Raw genomic sequence first — 14,962 nt, forward strand, 5'->3', positions numbered from 1 at the left:
CAAGATCATCAACTTTGGTTTCCTGGAGAACAACAATACTTGGGCTTTGTTGCTGCAATAACCCCTTAACCAGGGCACATTTCTTCCAGAAATTCAAGCCACGAACATTCCATGAGATGATCTTCATTTAACAACCTCGGAAACCTCAGAACCCTCCCTATAGGCTAAAGTCGATGATTTATCATTGAAATTTGACAATTCCAGAGTTTGAAGTTTCCTTTCTAGTTTAATACGTTTACTGTCAGCGGTGTAAGACTTCTTCAATTTTGGTAGGAAAGAGGGGATGGCCATGACACACAAGCCATGTTGCAAAAGTATGGAAGCCATATCTCAAAGACTTGATAGGGGTGGCTGTTGATGTTGATGGGATGTCGCTAGTTGAAGGTTGTGTCGGTGGGATAGGATGATGTATCAGGTTGTGTAAATCGGCAGAAACATGGGGTAAGATAGTAATTGGGAAGTTGGATTCTTTTGGGTTTTCTCCAAAAATAGAATCTTCCAACGAGCGTGGCAAGATCATCTTTTGTAGAGATAGAGCTGGTCAAGTAGGCTTTCGAATCAGAATATGTTTGCTGCTAGTTTTTAGGTATTGCCACATGTTTTGATCCTTCAGGCAAATTGGAAGAATTAGCTTGGAAAGTGGGTGTAAGAATAACCCGACAACCCGGACTACCCAAACCATATTACATAAGTTGGGTTGGGTTAGTTTAAAATGTGGGTTTGGTTGAAAATCTTGATCTTTTTCGGGTTAGGTTGCGAATTGAAGGGTTGAAAAATTCGGATCAACCCAACTCAACCTAAATTAATATAATATATATATATATATATATATATTATATTTAATTATTATTTATTTATTTAACAAAATTTAAATAATCTTAAGTTCTGAAAGTTTTTTTTTTTTATTATTTAATTTGATGCAAAACATATTCGAATTACGGTTGATGATTTCCATTTACAAACATTAAAATTTAGAAATAATAATAATAATAATACAACCTGAAAATATGGGTTGGGTTGATAATGTCTCCCAACCCGTTTACATCCCTATTAGAGAGTAACCATCGTTAATAATGGCTGATTAAAGGGTTGATGGTGATTTTGTGAGGCGCATAAATGGGAGGGAATTTGTTCACGTGGAATATTAATTCCCACCATATTAGGAAGGTCTATAGAAAATTCAAATCGCCGAGAAACATAGGATTTTAGGTGTTTTAGAAGATTACCGGTCACATAGTCAACAAGAAGAGAGTAAAAGAAGAATCATCCTTGCTTATTTTCCTCCAATGGAATAAACAATTTTGTCTGGTGTTTCGTGTGGTAGAAGAGAGTGATTTCAACATAGTAACCATTTTTGTTTTGTAATTTTTCCAGCAAGAGGGTTGCTCCATTATCCAAGAACTTTTTGAAGAACTTGCAGTTGCAGGGTTCATAGTGCGATGTATGGAAGGAAGAGGACATCCATGAGAGAGCTTTCCAAGAGATACAAATGAGTCGTGATGAAGTTTTCCCTTTCTACGTTATTTTCACACGCTGACCATCACAAGTTATGGATAGATCAAATAGGGTAAAAGGGAGGAGGAAGTGGACCACCTGGTGGTAGGCAAGGTATAGGAACAACTATGGTCTGGCGGGTGGAGAAGGGCAAGAGAGATGAGAGACCATTTTTTCTTCTTAAAATAAATTTGAGTCACTGCTCATTTATAGTTTAAATAAACTTAGTTGTCTTCAAATTCATGTGAAGGGTATAATAGCTCCAAATGGCTCCAAATTGTCTTCGGTTAATGAGAAAAGATATGCGTCAACAGATTGATATGTGTTAAAGGATAAGATCCAATGACCTCAAAATTGTTTTATAAAAATCTAACTATATTGAATAAACAAAAAATCTTTCGCACCTTGAATATTAATTAAAAAGAACACAATCTTGAAAAAACATTTGTTTATACAAAAAAACACCCTTAATTTGAACAAAAGTCAAATCTTGAAAAAACATATTTTTATATAAAAAAAAACACCCTTAATTTGAACAAAAGTCAAAGCTCCAATGAAACAAGTAGCATTGTTCACCTCTCAAGGAATTTCACAAAAATAAACGACTATCGAATTTCATTAACATCAAAAGAAATATGAATGAAATTGAAATAGATGTATATTAACTTTCCTACCAACCTCCAAAGAGACCCAAGTGGCAAACTCATGATTTATAAGATAACAAATAACTCGAATCTTCCACCAAGGATATGGATGCTTTAAAGAAAGACTACATATCAAATCCATTGCTTACCTAACCATTTAATTTAAGTAGCATCAATGATATCCAATTAACATACACAACTTCTCCTATAGTAGATTTGTTACATTCATCTTAGAAATATGTCGATTAACTATTTATCGAATAGACTCAGCGGTATTACATTTTCAATATCATTTGAATACTTTTAAAAAAATTTAAACTACACATAAAATTCTAAAAAATGTAGACTGTAACCTGTAAAGATGATGAATGTTGTGCATAATGAGGTCACATGCTTAAGCTTTATTTCATTGATAACTTCATCAAAATATGCAATTATTTGAGTGAATAGTAATATAAATATGCAGAGGCCATATGACTATAATTTTATTTTTTAATCTCTTTAAAAACAAGTTCGTTTAGATTATTTTAATGTTTTTAGAAAAACTTAAAAATAGAATTGCATTCCAAACTAATTCTAAATTTGATAAAGATGCATAGATTTTGGCCAATGAGAATTCTAAAAAATTAGAAAAATGAGAAATAAAGATGTTATTTAGGGAAATGGTATAGAAGTCCAAATACATGACCAAAATAATAATAATAATAATAATAATAGTAATAAGACATCATCAACTGTCCACGACTCCACATTATGAAACTTAAGAATTTTGCCCTCCAATAAAATGACCAAATTACCCTTAATTTTCTTTTTCCCTCTTCTTTCCCATTTTCCCTTTCTCCTTTTCTTTTCCTAGTTGTAGAGTTTTCATTGGCCTTCGAATCGTAGCAATGGAGTCACCAGAGTAGAACAGGTTGAAGTGAAATTGCCAAAGTAAGATCGAATTGCGTGGGGTAATGTGAGTGAGAGAAAATGAAGACATCGGAAAGAAAGAGAGTGAAATAGAGAAAGGCGACCAAAGTACATTGTAGAGATGAGAAAAGAATGAGACAGGGTGTTGCCAACAAAAGCAAGAAGAGATCGAGATGGGAAGTGTCGAATACGGGCAAATGTAAGAGAGAAAGAAGATCAAGAGAACGAGAAAGTGAAAGCAAAAAACTCAATTTTAAAATTTATAAAACAAGTCTAATCTCATTTCTACCCAAATATTTTGAATCATTCCATACAACAACACTACCCAAAAAAAGAAAAAAAAAACTTTAAACACATGAGCTATCAAAGAAATCTTTTAAATTTTGAACTTTACAATGATGGAATAAGTCAAATGATTGGTAGTCGGCTTGTTCTACAAGACAACTCTTAAAAACTATGATTGAATGCTTTTTAATATCAGACATTATGTGGTCATTTACACATCCTAAAGCTCCACACCTCATATATACATATACATATATACATATATATAGAATTCAACATGTGGTAGTCGGAGTTCAAGGGCAATCAAGTGAGTTATTGATAAACTCCCATAAAAATGACCATCAAATTCATGGAAAGCAAATGAAGAAAACAGTTTCTAAGAACAATTTTCAAAAAAAAAAAAAAAAAAAAAAAAAAAAAAAAAAAAAAAAAGATGACCTTTTCATGTCAATACAAGAGAACACCCATAAAGAAAATGAAAAATGAGAAATAGAATAAAGACGGACAGATAATTTGTGAATACCAAAGGGAGAATGGGGGTCCATTTGTTCCCTACATGTAAGTGCGCATGGGAAAGACCCATAACTTTGTTCTTCCCAAAAGCCAACAAAAAAAAGATTATTGGGGTCACTCCTAAACTAAAGCATTCCTTTACAAATTTGATTTAGTAAGCCTTTCTCTAGCTTAACATTACAGCAAAAGCCACAGGTCTAGGCCTTTTAGGCACCAAAACAGCTTTGCTGACTCTTTTTCACAGTGATTCATTTTGCATCCAATTTCTGAACTTCTTACTATAAATACCTCAGCTTCTTTATTCCTTCTCCCACAAACTTAAAACATTGTGTAAATTTCACTCAATATTTCCTTCTGTTCCTGTTTTCTCAACATAAACTTCCAGACTCATTATCTCTTCCTTGTTTTTAATGGCCAGTAATGGTTGTATATTGACTATTTCATTTCTAGCATTTTCCTTCTTTGTTGCCTTGGCATCTGACCAGAATCCGATTCAAGATTTTTGTGTAGCAGATAATGGAACTACAGGTATTGTTTGATCTACTCTGCCTGTTTTCGGTCCTATTCTTTCCTTGTTTAACATATTTATCTGAGTTGCTAATAAGACAAAATTGAATTGATAGAGGTTTAGAAACTTAACTAGTATCAGATATTATATTAAATTTACCTTCACCTAGCAACTTAAGTTTTTAAGTTAATAGGTGATTTAAGATGATATCAAGGTAGTGCAGTCTAAGATGTCCTGAGTTCAAGCCTCTACAATATTATATTTCCTCCTCAATTAATATTCATTTCCACTTGTTGAGCCTTCTTTCATATCACGAGCTCACAATTGAGAAAAAATGTTAGATATTATATTAAATTTACCTTCATCTACTAGCTTAAACTTTTAAGTCAATTGGTAATTTGAGAACTAGCACCATCTAACACATTTCAAAGAGAAAGAAGAGCGTCTTCTTAGTTCCTTCTTGTTCTCTAAATCTTCAGCAATCTGTCTTAGCTACAATTTTCTTTACAACCATATAGCCTAAGAAGCACGACCAAATAAGAATGACACAACATGGGGATACACCAATTTTAAGAAGAGGGCATGAAAAATAGGGATACACTATTTTTCTATTATTATTTTCTTAGAATATCTAAGTTTAACATAAATACTAAATGCACTCTACTAAAAAAAATATAAAATGTCAAGTTAATTAACAATTAAAGGAGGTGACATGTTTCGGTTTCTAACTTCAGTATTTTTATGTATATGTATTTTTATTTGCGTTTAAATAAATGGGTTTTTCTTTTCTTTTTAAAAATCCTAGTTGATGTAATTGATTTGGCCTTTAATTTTGGGTCCAACATCCAAGATTACACCATTTTCTCTTTAAAAATATTTTTCAGGCGTGTTTAGAAACTGCCCCAAACGTGTCCCACGTGTCTGAAATTAAAAATAGGACACGACAATTTGTGTTGAACACGTGTCTGAAGCATGTCCTAAATAAACACTATAGTGTATGTGCTTCATAGCATACAGCCAACACAAGTATGAGACTAATCATATTCATCTCTGCTGATGTATCTCATTTGTGCACTGTATTTTTGCAACTAGTCCTGTGAACATGAATATTCTTGACTCCAAGTTTCCTTTTTTCCCCCCCTTTTCTTTCTTTCGTTCATTCCTTCATGCTAGCATCCTTATCAAATTTGTGAATGATAATCATGAAAAGCTTTCTTTCTAAGTTATCTGTATCTTTCAGAAAAAAATATAAAGTAGTTCTTTCGATGTCCTTTTCCGTGTTTCTAATAGGACTCCACTAACCTTTTTTTCACTTATCAACCTAACCACTAAAGCAGCTGATGTTGTTAGCAATCGAATGCAGTGTTACTAAATGGACTGACCTGCAAGGATCCAAAGCAAGTTGTAGCTGATGATTTTTCCTTCGGTGGACTTCACATTGCAGCAAACACATCTAATGCACTGGGATGTCAAGTGACTCCAGTTACTCCATCAGAAATGCCAGGACTCAACACGCTCGGCATCTCCATCGTTAGAATAGACTATGCACCCCGAGGCATCAACCCTCTGCACACGCACCCTCGAGCTTCTGAGATATTGATTGTCTTGGAAGGCAGTCTAGAAGTCGGATTCATCACATCATTTCCTGAAAATAGGCATATAGGGAAAGTGTTGCAGAAGGGCGACGCATTTGTCTTTCCTGTTGGTCTTGTTCACTATCAGAGAAATCCAGGTCCTACCAATGCAGTTGCTATTGCTGCTCTCAGCAGCCAAAACCCAGGAGTTATAATAGTTGCAAATGCAGTATTTGGGTCTACTCCAAATATTTCCAGTGACATTCTAGAGAAATCTTTTCAAATCAATAAACAAGTTATTGGTTACCTTCAAACTAAGTTCTAGATTAGATATCTAAAAATCAGAAATGACAGAAGAGTTGATACATGAAATTGTTCTAGAAGAATCTTTTACATCCGCTTGTTTGTCATACACAGTACATGCAATGAATTTTTTTTATCATTAGCAGTTCAAGCGAATCTCCCAGGGTCCAATAATATTAGCAGTGTGTAAAAGTTCTTCAAGATGTACCAAGGTGTTTAAAAAAATATATCAGGAGTGGGATGAGGGTTCAAAGATGGTAAAAAAGTGATGTGCCCTCTCTGCAAGAGAAATGGAATCACAAAGCCACATCTTAGTTAAGAATTTTTCATTTTAGTTAGACATCGAGTTTCATCGATAAAAATGAAAGAATTTACAAGAACATTAAGTAGACATCGAGTTTCATCGATAAAAATGAAAGAATTTACAAGAACATTAAGAAAAATAAGTCAACAAAGGGAGTCCAATCTAAAAGAATAAAACCAAACTGATAATCACAAACATCTAAGTAAATTATTCTTATGATGGTATCTTATGTAAGTTTTGTCTTATCCACATCTGGTTCGTCCAAGGACGAGGAAAAAGAAGATGCTCTCCACTTTACTAGAGCTTTTTCTTATGCTTTGGCCATGGGCTATTTGACTCCTTTGTGGCCCTTTCCCAGTGTAAAACTTGCCTTTCCTTCCGAGAATTAAAATGTCAATGCCCTTTATGCCATTAAATTACAAAATTTATTTGGCATCATTTTCTCATCCTTTATTGTAACCTTATGTCAATGTAATCGTTTCTTAAAGAAACAGACAGGATAAGTGGTTGTACTTACCAGGTGTTATGGTATCATCAACCATACCAAGTGCTTTTAAACAGCTTGAAACCTCTCCAATGATCAAAAAATCTGAAAGCACTAGATTTAAAGGTAAAAGTTGTAAAGGTTATTTCTTTCTAATGGTGTTTATACACTCACTGACATCTCAAGGTTCAAGAGTCATTGATCAAACATGATTCAAGACTTATGTCATCTTACACCAACCAGAGCAGCCAAAAAAGTAATAACAATTTCATAATGAATAGTCAAAATCTGGGTTTGAATTTTCCATAAATAGGCACTACATGAGGTATCTAGACAATCACCTTGAACTTGAGATTTGCCTGGCTTTAATATCCTTCAATCGAAGACTTACAGCTCTTTTATGGGCATCCAGTCCCTCAACTTCAGCCATTTTTTCAACATAGGGACCAAGTTTTCTTAAACCTTCCTCTGTCAAAGACTGTACTGTCATGTATTTTAAAAACGAGTCAAGCGAAACTCCACCATACATCCGTGCATAACCATAGGTTGGAAGAACATGATTTGTCCCACTTGCATAATCTCCCACGCTTTCTGGGGTCCATGGCCCCAAGAAGACAGAACCTGCAACGTAAGAAAAACAAAGTTCATTATGAAGGACATGCCGTTATTATTAAAAGTTGTCCCACTAACAATCACAATTAACCAGCGACAACCAACTGGGAGAAGTTGGTTATGCCTGCATGCTACATCAAATTATGTGTCACAAATAACAATCAAAGCAACATTAACTGGATAATTAACAATTGACTAGCATTTACGTCACTCTGGACCAAATTTGCATTAGCAAATGCAAATTCATAGCACGAGGGTCTAAAGTCCAAGGGGAACAGTTGAACTGAATTTCTGTTTGATGAACGTTATTATGATCTTTCAAAGTCTAAGAAACATATGTCCTACCAAGTCCTTTTGCAACTATTCTCACTTGATGGTTACAACGGATGCAGATCTCCCAACTCAGATGCAACTCCATCATTTTTCTTTAGTCCTCTGTTTCTTATTTACCATAAGGAATTATAATAATATATATAGAAACCCCCTAGTAATAGCCTGAAAGCTAGTAATTTTTCTTTAGTCCTCTGTTTCTTATTTATCATAAGGAATTATAATAATATATATAGAAACCCCCTAGTAATAGCCTGAAAGCTAGTAAAGTGCGAAGTACAAGGTTGAATAAACTAGAAAATAAAAATAAAAACTCTCAACAGCTACCTGCATTCTGAATGAAACTCTCCCATTTTTCTGCATCCTTGACATTAATTATTAAATGCTCAGGTGCATATAAGTTTGAAAAGGAGACTGCCTGAGAATAAAAAAACAACCCTATTATGTTCCAAAAGTCATGAAGTGCTGTAGCGATTCTGAAACAATATGGTCAATGAATTATGAAACAAATCAATAACAGGCAGGGTTGGAGCACATATTTCTAATTGATGGTGTATGTACATCTATATGCAGGAAGAAAAAGTACCAAGAAAATTTCCAGGAATTCTCTGTCAGTTCGAAACACATTATTATTAATATTATATGAAACTTCGGTTCCTACATTTCATTGATAGGATACAATTACAAAAGAAGGAACCCTATTAGCCAAGGAAGTCTAACAAAAAGAAACTTCCAATGGGCAATAAGAGGAGTCAAATTCTACTTCAAATGAGGGGAGAATTCTCATAAGAGAGCCATATAAGTCACATGTCCGAAAGAACTATCAAAATATGAGGCTTTGTCCTTGAAAATGTGTTTATTAATGTACGTTTACAGATTCCCTTGATATATTATTAGCATACTACTATTTCTTTGCCTCTAACAACTAACATTGATAGTGGCAGTCAAAAAGTAATGCTAAATATCAACATGGTCACAACGTATCTGGTCACACCTTAATCAATATTGATATGACCATTTAATTAAATGCATGACTGATTTATTTTTACTAGCCTAATTAAATTTGAATTTCCATATATCTAAGGCATATAAGTTCCCATGATTAACCAAAACCTCCAATTTACATCAGCATTTCCTTATGCGGATAACCTCCAGTTTACATTAGCATTTCCTTACGTGGATTGGATAAAAACTCAAGCCATTTATCCAAGACAACAAACCTCCACCATATCGCGAGCAAACACAGTAAAACTATGGCTCAGGGCTTTTGAAGCAAACTCTCCTCTTGGAAGACTTTTACATTGTTTACTGAGTTCTTCTTCAATAGCTTTAAGATCCACACCATCACCGGCAATTACAAGAACTACCTGACTGTCAGGGCCATGCTCGGCCTACATATTATTAACTGAAATGTTAGATACAGATAATTGTCAAAGGGAACTAAGTAACTCATTAATTGCATGCAACACAAGAGAACAAGAAAAAGCTTCCTTCACAAAAATTGTTGTCCAAAGGTGAAGAATAATATTGAGGGACTTTCCCCCTCTTGTAATTTCATACTATCAAAGAAATTGTTTCTTGTCTAAAAATATTTAGGGATTTGTTGCTCCCATCCCATGTTAACCACAGAAGTTTATTAACTATTAAGGGTTGTTGTCGCTATGAAATCACCTGGGAAAGCAGATCTGCTGCTAGATGAACGGGGCTGGCATATCTATCAGCAATAACCAGAACTTCTGAAGGGCCCGCAGGCATGTCAATTGAGATCATCGCTTCACTATTCTGTCCCAGGAGAAATGCCCAAATGGTTAGAATGCTAATCAAACTTCAAGAAAATGAGGTTTTTTAACCTTTTTAAGTACAGCTCAAATATTTAAAAAAAGAAAAAAAAAATCAGTACAGAAAGCAATATTTTTATAATCCATCTTAAACTGAATATATCAGCCTTAAATTTTTCTCTTCTACTTAGATCCAGAAAGCTTCTTTTAACTTTGTTGTTTAAATAAGTTTATTTTGATGTATGTGTGTGCTTTCGTTAACCCATGCATGGGAGACCAATGTTTTAGAAAACCCTCCCTGGTGCGTGCCTAGGATCTAGGCACAAGTTTGGCACCTTGCCTTGAAAAGGCAGTACAATGGCGAGGCACACAGTTTTTTTATGGAATCAACAACTTTCTTTGAGAAAAAATACTAAGACAAAATGCAAAATTCCTCAGTCTAGGGTTTTCTTTTTCTTATTCCCACTTCAACTATGTTTTCTCTTATTTATATAGTACTTTTATATATAACGCACCTCACAAAAAAAATCCACATTTTTTTTCTTTTTGCGTCTTGCGCTTAAACCTCAAAAGATTATTACACTCTATTGCCTTTAGCTTTGATATACACTGGGGCAAAGCCAGGACAGAAAATACATTCTCATCCCCTTCGCACCCCTCAAACCATTCCCTATCCCTGCAAAAGTGACCATAATTTGGTGGTGGATCGGAGCGGGATTCCTAGAAATTTCTCCTTTTCAATTTTGTATTACTGGTTGTTGGACTTTTATTTTCTTTTTCGGGCCAAATATATCATTCCCATTATATATGCACACACACACAGATAGGAGATCGAGATCAAGGCACACGGTCGTTGACAGAACACATTTCCAATCCCCATCCCAATAACTAAAATGGGAAAATAATTTCCCACCTTTGCGAAAAAGGGAAAACCCTGCCCCGCTTGAGGCAGATCCCCCTGGGGCCAGGTATCATCACATGGAATATTTTCATCTCTAGCTATGACCATTATTGCATGAAAAGGATCTAGGACTAGAACAACCTCCATTTTGAACTGGACTACCCGTGAATAAGAAACTACAATATTGTTAGACGTTCTTCAGGCCTCTCATAAAAATAAATAAATTTTAAAACGCAGATGCCAGAAAAAAAAACTCATACTTGAAGAATCATTTTGGCAGCTGTTACATATTGATTACCAGGGCCAAAAATTTTCTCAACCTGCAAACAAAGAAGCAATTAACTCCAAATGAAGCTCAACCAAAATATATTATCATAAAATAATAACTATGTACATATCCCACTGCATATATATAACCTTGAATGCATGTTAACAAAAACATATCATAATTAATCAATAAAAGAAATAGATTTATTGTTATCAAATACAGTGCAAAAAAGTTTAATAGGCATTACCATGAGACTACATCTACACTAGACATTATTATCTCATGTTTCAAATACTCCAGACTTAAAGATTCTATTTCTTGCTTGAATTTGCAACAATCCATCTGCTAAAATTCTCATATATGATACGGCCATACAGGATATTATATAGAGCATATTCATATGCCGGTTCAAGTATTACAAACAAAATTGACTATCTTTAGAAAGTTCTGACTGAATTGGGTATTTCCATAAACAAATTTTATTGATGTATAAATCAAAGGATTCCAACACTATATGGTAAATAAAAATAAAAATGACAAAAATTGAAGAAGTATCACCTTAGGGCAAGATTCTGTCCCCCAAGCCATAGCAGAGATAGCCTACAACAAAAAGGGTCAAGCAGTCAGAAATATTTATTAATATCACAAAACCAAACTCAACCATCCGTCTAGCCAATGTACATTCATAAATTAAAATATGTATTTTTGACAGCCATGCACGTTTCCATATCACCTGAGCTCCTCCTGCCTTAAGAATGTGAGTCACACCAGCCTTCTTCGCACAATAGAGCACCTCCTAAAGAAATTGACATCAGTCAGTCCCTTTGCATGTGATAACTAGAAATAAGTGTCTCGCCTATTGCTAGTATATGTGCCTTTTTTCCCAAAACAGGACAAACTTGAAGCATGTAAGGGTAGAGAAGATACCTTGCATATGCTGCCATCCTGACTGGGAGGTGTTGCAAGAACAACAGTACCACAACCAGCAATCTGAGCAGGCTGACGCCAGTAAAAAGAAACGTTAATGAATGCATCAGGTTAAGTCTTACATTAAGGGCACATTTATTAATGAGAAATGAGTATGAAGATACATCGAAATAAAAAATCTGGAAATGAGAATGAATATTTGTGTAATCATTGATAAAATTCATTGATACACTATTTAAATCAAGTTTAAACTAATGTGAGTCCCAAAACAAATGAGACGGTAAAAAGTAGAGAGATTCACAAATATGAGTGTAGCATTCCTTACCTTCAGGATCAATGGAATGACTCAATTTTGGAGTGAGGCAGAAATCATCCCATATTATATTAGAAGTTCAGTATGTAATGTAGATATGAATAGTAGAAAATGAGGTCATTCCCAAGTTCTCATTCCTAACAAGCAAACGTGACAAAAATTAAATTGTACATGATCATCCTTAGCAACTATGCTACTGATAACTCACAATAGAGAGCATCAAAGCCGTTGAAGGTAAAACCGCAGTTCCCCCAGGAACATAGAGACCAACAGAAGAAATGCTTCTTGCCACCCGTTTGCATTTTACCCCCTGAAAAATTGAGTAAAAAGCTTATAATACAGATTAAGAGCTTGTATAGCTGATAAGATTACAGATTAAGATACAAACTTACAGGCATATTTTCAACATTTTTTTCCACCGATATCTGGGCAGCATGAAATGCATATATATTGTCATAAGCTACATCAAAGGCTTCTTTGACAGCCGAATCAAGCTGCGTGAAAGCAAAAATTACAAATGCCAATTATCAATATGAGAAGAAAAAACCCAAGAAGTCCAGGTTAATTATGTTTCTCCAAAACAAAAAAAAAAAAAATTCATTTTGTAGTGTAGATGCATAATTAGTCAAATACATGGATGCGGAATTTATTCGAAGTTACCTCTGGCTCTGGCAGGTCAGAGACACTAACAACAATCTCGTTCAGTTCAACTTTGTCAAACTTTGCAGTATAGCTGCAAAATAATGCAAATTTGCCAAGAGGTTATGTTTACACACAAACCAAAATGTTTCAGAGTTAAATATAGTATACATATGATGAAATTAATAAATAAGAATCACATACTCTCTAACTGCAGCATCACCTCTTTTTCGAACATCATCAACAATGGGCTGGACCTAAACATAGAATTTAAAATCAGAAGTTTTAAACTGAAACTGGAGTTTAAAATTATAGTTAACTCCAGGATATGGAAAACAGTAATGAAACAAAAACTCACCACACCAAATATTGAAGAAAAATCAATACGAGGACGGGCCTTTAGACCAGTGAGAGCATCCTGATTAAGTTCAGATAACTTATAAGACTTCATTGAACACTTTATGCCTTTAACCAAAATTCCTGATAGAAACAAAATACCACACAGTGAACAATAAAAAGTTGCAGGCAGGAAGATATTAAGAACAAAATTTCTCCCAAGTGCATTAAACTACAATCAGAATTTGGACGCTAAAAACTACAATCTTGAAGCTTTTGGTTGGCAGACTACTTTTCCATGTAACGCTCAAAACAACTTGCCTTTATTGTTCATTAGGTGTCCTTTCAATAAAGAAAAGAAGATTCTTTGGCCGAATTTTACTAAGGCTTTTTTGTGGAAGAAGATATTGTGTTTAGCTAGAGTGCAACTCTTGTTTTTTCAATGAAAAGGAACGAGACCCTCAATATTTTTTAACATCCATTGTATTCTTGTTGTAGTCACCTAACTGGGTAAATTGAGTTCGCCTTCTTTGTAATTATAGCTAAACAAATCTCGTGACCTATCCGAAAACCTTTTGGTAATCCATCAGATAGTCTTGCCTTTTTGTAATGTCATGATTATCGACGAAATTTCTATGTTTCCTAGCAAAAAAAGGGCTACTGGCTACCTAGTCTTCCAAGAAAATAGTAGAATAACGACCATGGTATCCTCATCCCACGATCCAAATCTAGGTAATATCTGAAATTTAACAAACCAGCGTCCTCGGAAGCCATTTGTAATTTCTTGTTCAATCAAATGCAAGACATAAACTTATACAGAATTTGCTAAAGACCTCGTGAAGTAAAGACTTCATCAATATTCACGTAGAGACAGGAATACAGAACCATACCTCCGGGAAAATCAGGAGTTTGAAAAGAAGCAGACTTCGGAACACACAAAGTTCGAAAATTCCGCGCCCTACGTTGTTGAACCAAGAAATTGCACCTCCAATTCAAGCGTATAATCTGACTGTCCATAATCACCTTCAATCAGATTGATCAGAGTGTGGCCTCATAAATTAGTGAAATGTACCCATAAAAAATAAGAAACTATATGGACCACCTAAATTTCGAACACTGTAACCATCAAACAAAAATGAAAAACAAAGAACAAATCCGGAGTGAAATAAACGAAAGTATGATTTGAGGGATTACCACTGAAGATGGACCTTATCGACGGCAAGCACCGGCTAGGAAGCGGCGGAGATGACGACGATGGAAGAAGATTATGTGCCCAAAATTAACAAAAATGAGACTGACGGTTGAGACTGATTTACAAAAGGCAGCTGAACCTGAAGCGATGAAATGAAATTTGGAAACGTGGAACCTAACACAAAATGAATCGGTTCGGGCAAACTGCGAACCGAACGGTTCGATTCGAGTAGTAACAAAACCTGATTCCAACAATCCGAACGGTTCGGTTCGGATTGTTGATTTTTGTTGAAAATAAATTCGTCATTTGAAATGTTGTATATGAGAAATTCATTTCCGTAGACTAGTGTGTGTTTATTTCCAAATTGTCAAATTAAAAAACAAGTTATTTTAGAAACAATTTGTGCTCGTCAACGAGGTAAAATGGATTTTTAAAAAAGAAAATGGAATTTTAGATGTTTAATGGTTAATTTCTCTTAATTTATATAAAAATCTCTCACTACCACTTCAGACAATCTTAGTCAATCAATCTTTGACAACAGCCTAGAGTGAACATTCGATCGTTTTTCACATGCCTAATTTTTGTCTACCATTTCCCCTGCAACCTTTGTCGACCAACCTTCGATGATTGGTTTTCGACAAGCAT

General features: G+C 34.6%; 2 protein-coding genes across 8 annotated transcripts; one reads left to right on the forward strand and one right to left on the reverse strand.

Moving 5' to 3' along the window:
• Positions 1-4,048: 4,048 nt before the first annotated feature.
• LOC103488497 (putative germin-like protein 2-1) lies at positions 4,049-6,384 on the forward strand. Its single transcript, XM_008447279.3, has 2 exons — positions 4,049-4,376; positions 5,720-6,384. Exons 1-2 carry the CDS (start codon positions 4,259-4,261, stop codon positions 6,253-6,255), a joined length of 654 nt encoding a protein of 217 aa, XP_008445501.1. The 5' UTR covers positions 4,049-4,258; the 3' UTR covers positions 6,256-6,384.
• Positions 6,279-14,456, reverse strand: LOC103488509 (histidinol dehydrogenase, chloroplastic). 7 transcript variants are annotated; one of them, XM_051080271.1, is made up of 17 exons: positions 14,320-14,456; positions 14,016-14,148; positions 13,148-13,269; positions 12,994-13,046; positions 12,811-12,883; positions 12,543-12,644; positions 12,359-12,460; positions 11,838-11,909; positions 11,644-11,706; positions 11,469-11,510; positions 10,903-10,962; positions 9,635-9,745; positions 9,184-9,354; positions 8,291-8,381; positions 7,363-7,642; positions 7,055-7,126; positions 6,279-6,512 (listed from the first exon to the last, which is right to left on the reverse strand). In XM_051080271.1, exons 2-16 carry the CDS (start codon positions 14,140-14,142, stop codon positions 7,072-7,074), a joined length of 1,524 nt encoding a protein of 507 aa, XP_050936228.1. In that variant the 5' UTR covers positions 14,143-14,148; positions 14,320-14,456; the 3' UTR covers positions 6,279-6,512; positions 7,055-7,071. The 7 variants fall into 7 exon arrangements, with proteins under 7 accessions (XP_050936228.1, XP_050936224.1, XP_050936230.1 ...); XM_051080267.1 differs by having other exon boundaries at positions 7,055-7,135; XM_051080273.1 differs by having other exon boundaries at positions 7,055-7,135; positions 14,016-14,134; positions 14,320-14,431.
• Between the last annotated feature and the right edge of the window lie 506 nt (positions 14,457-14,962).

The sequence above is a fragment of the Cucumis melo genome, chromosome 12 (assembly GCF_025177605.1).
Source record: "Cucumis melo cultivar AY chromosome 12, USDA_Cmelo_AY_1.0, whole genome shotgun sequence".
NCBI classification, from domain to species: Eukaryota; Viridiplantae; Streptophyta; class Magnoliopsida; order Cucurbitales; family Cucurbitaceae; genus Cucumis; species Cucumis melo.

Coding starts and splice junctions, on each gene's coding strand:
- LOC103488509 (XM_051080267.1), bottom strand. CDS start 14,142: ATGGACAGTCAGATTATACGCTTGAATTGGAGGTGCAATTTCTTGGTT. Junction 12,884..12,993: donor GGTGATGCTGCAGTTAGAGA/GTATGTGATTCT, acceptor ATTATTTTGCAG/CTATACTGCAAAGTTTGACA. Junction 11,707..11,837: donor AGGATGGCAGCATATGCAAG/GTATCTTCTCTA, acceptor CAATTTCTTTAG/GAGGTGCTCTATTGTGCGAA.
- LOC103488497 (XM_008447279.3), top strand. CDS start 4,259: ATGGCCAGTAATGGTTGTATATTGACTATTTCATTTCTAGCATTTTCC. Junction 4,377..5,719: donor AGCAGATAATGGAACTACAG/GTATTGTTTGAT, acceptor AATCGAATGCAG/TGTTACTAAATGGACTGACC.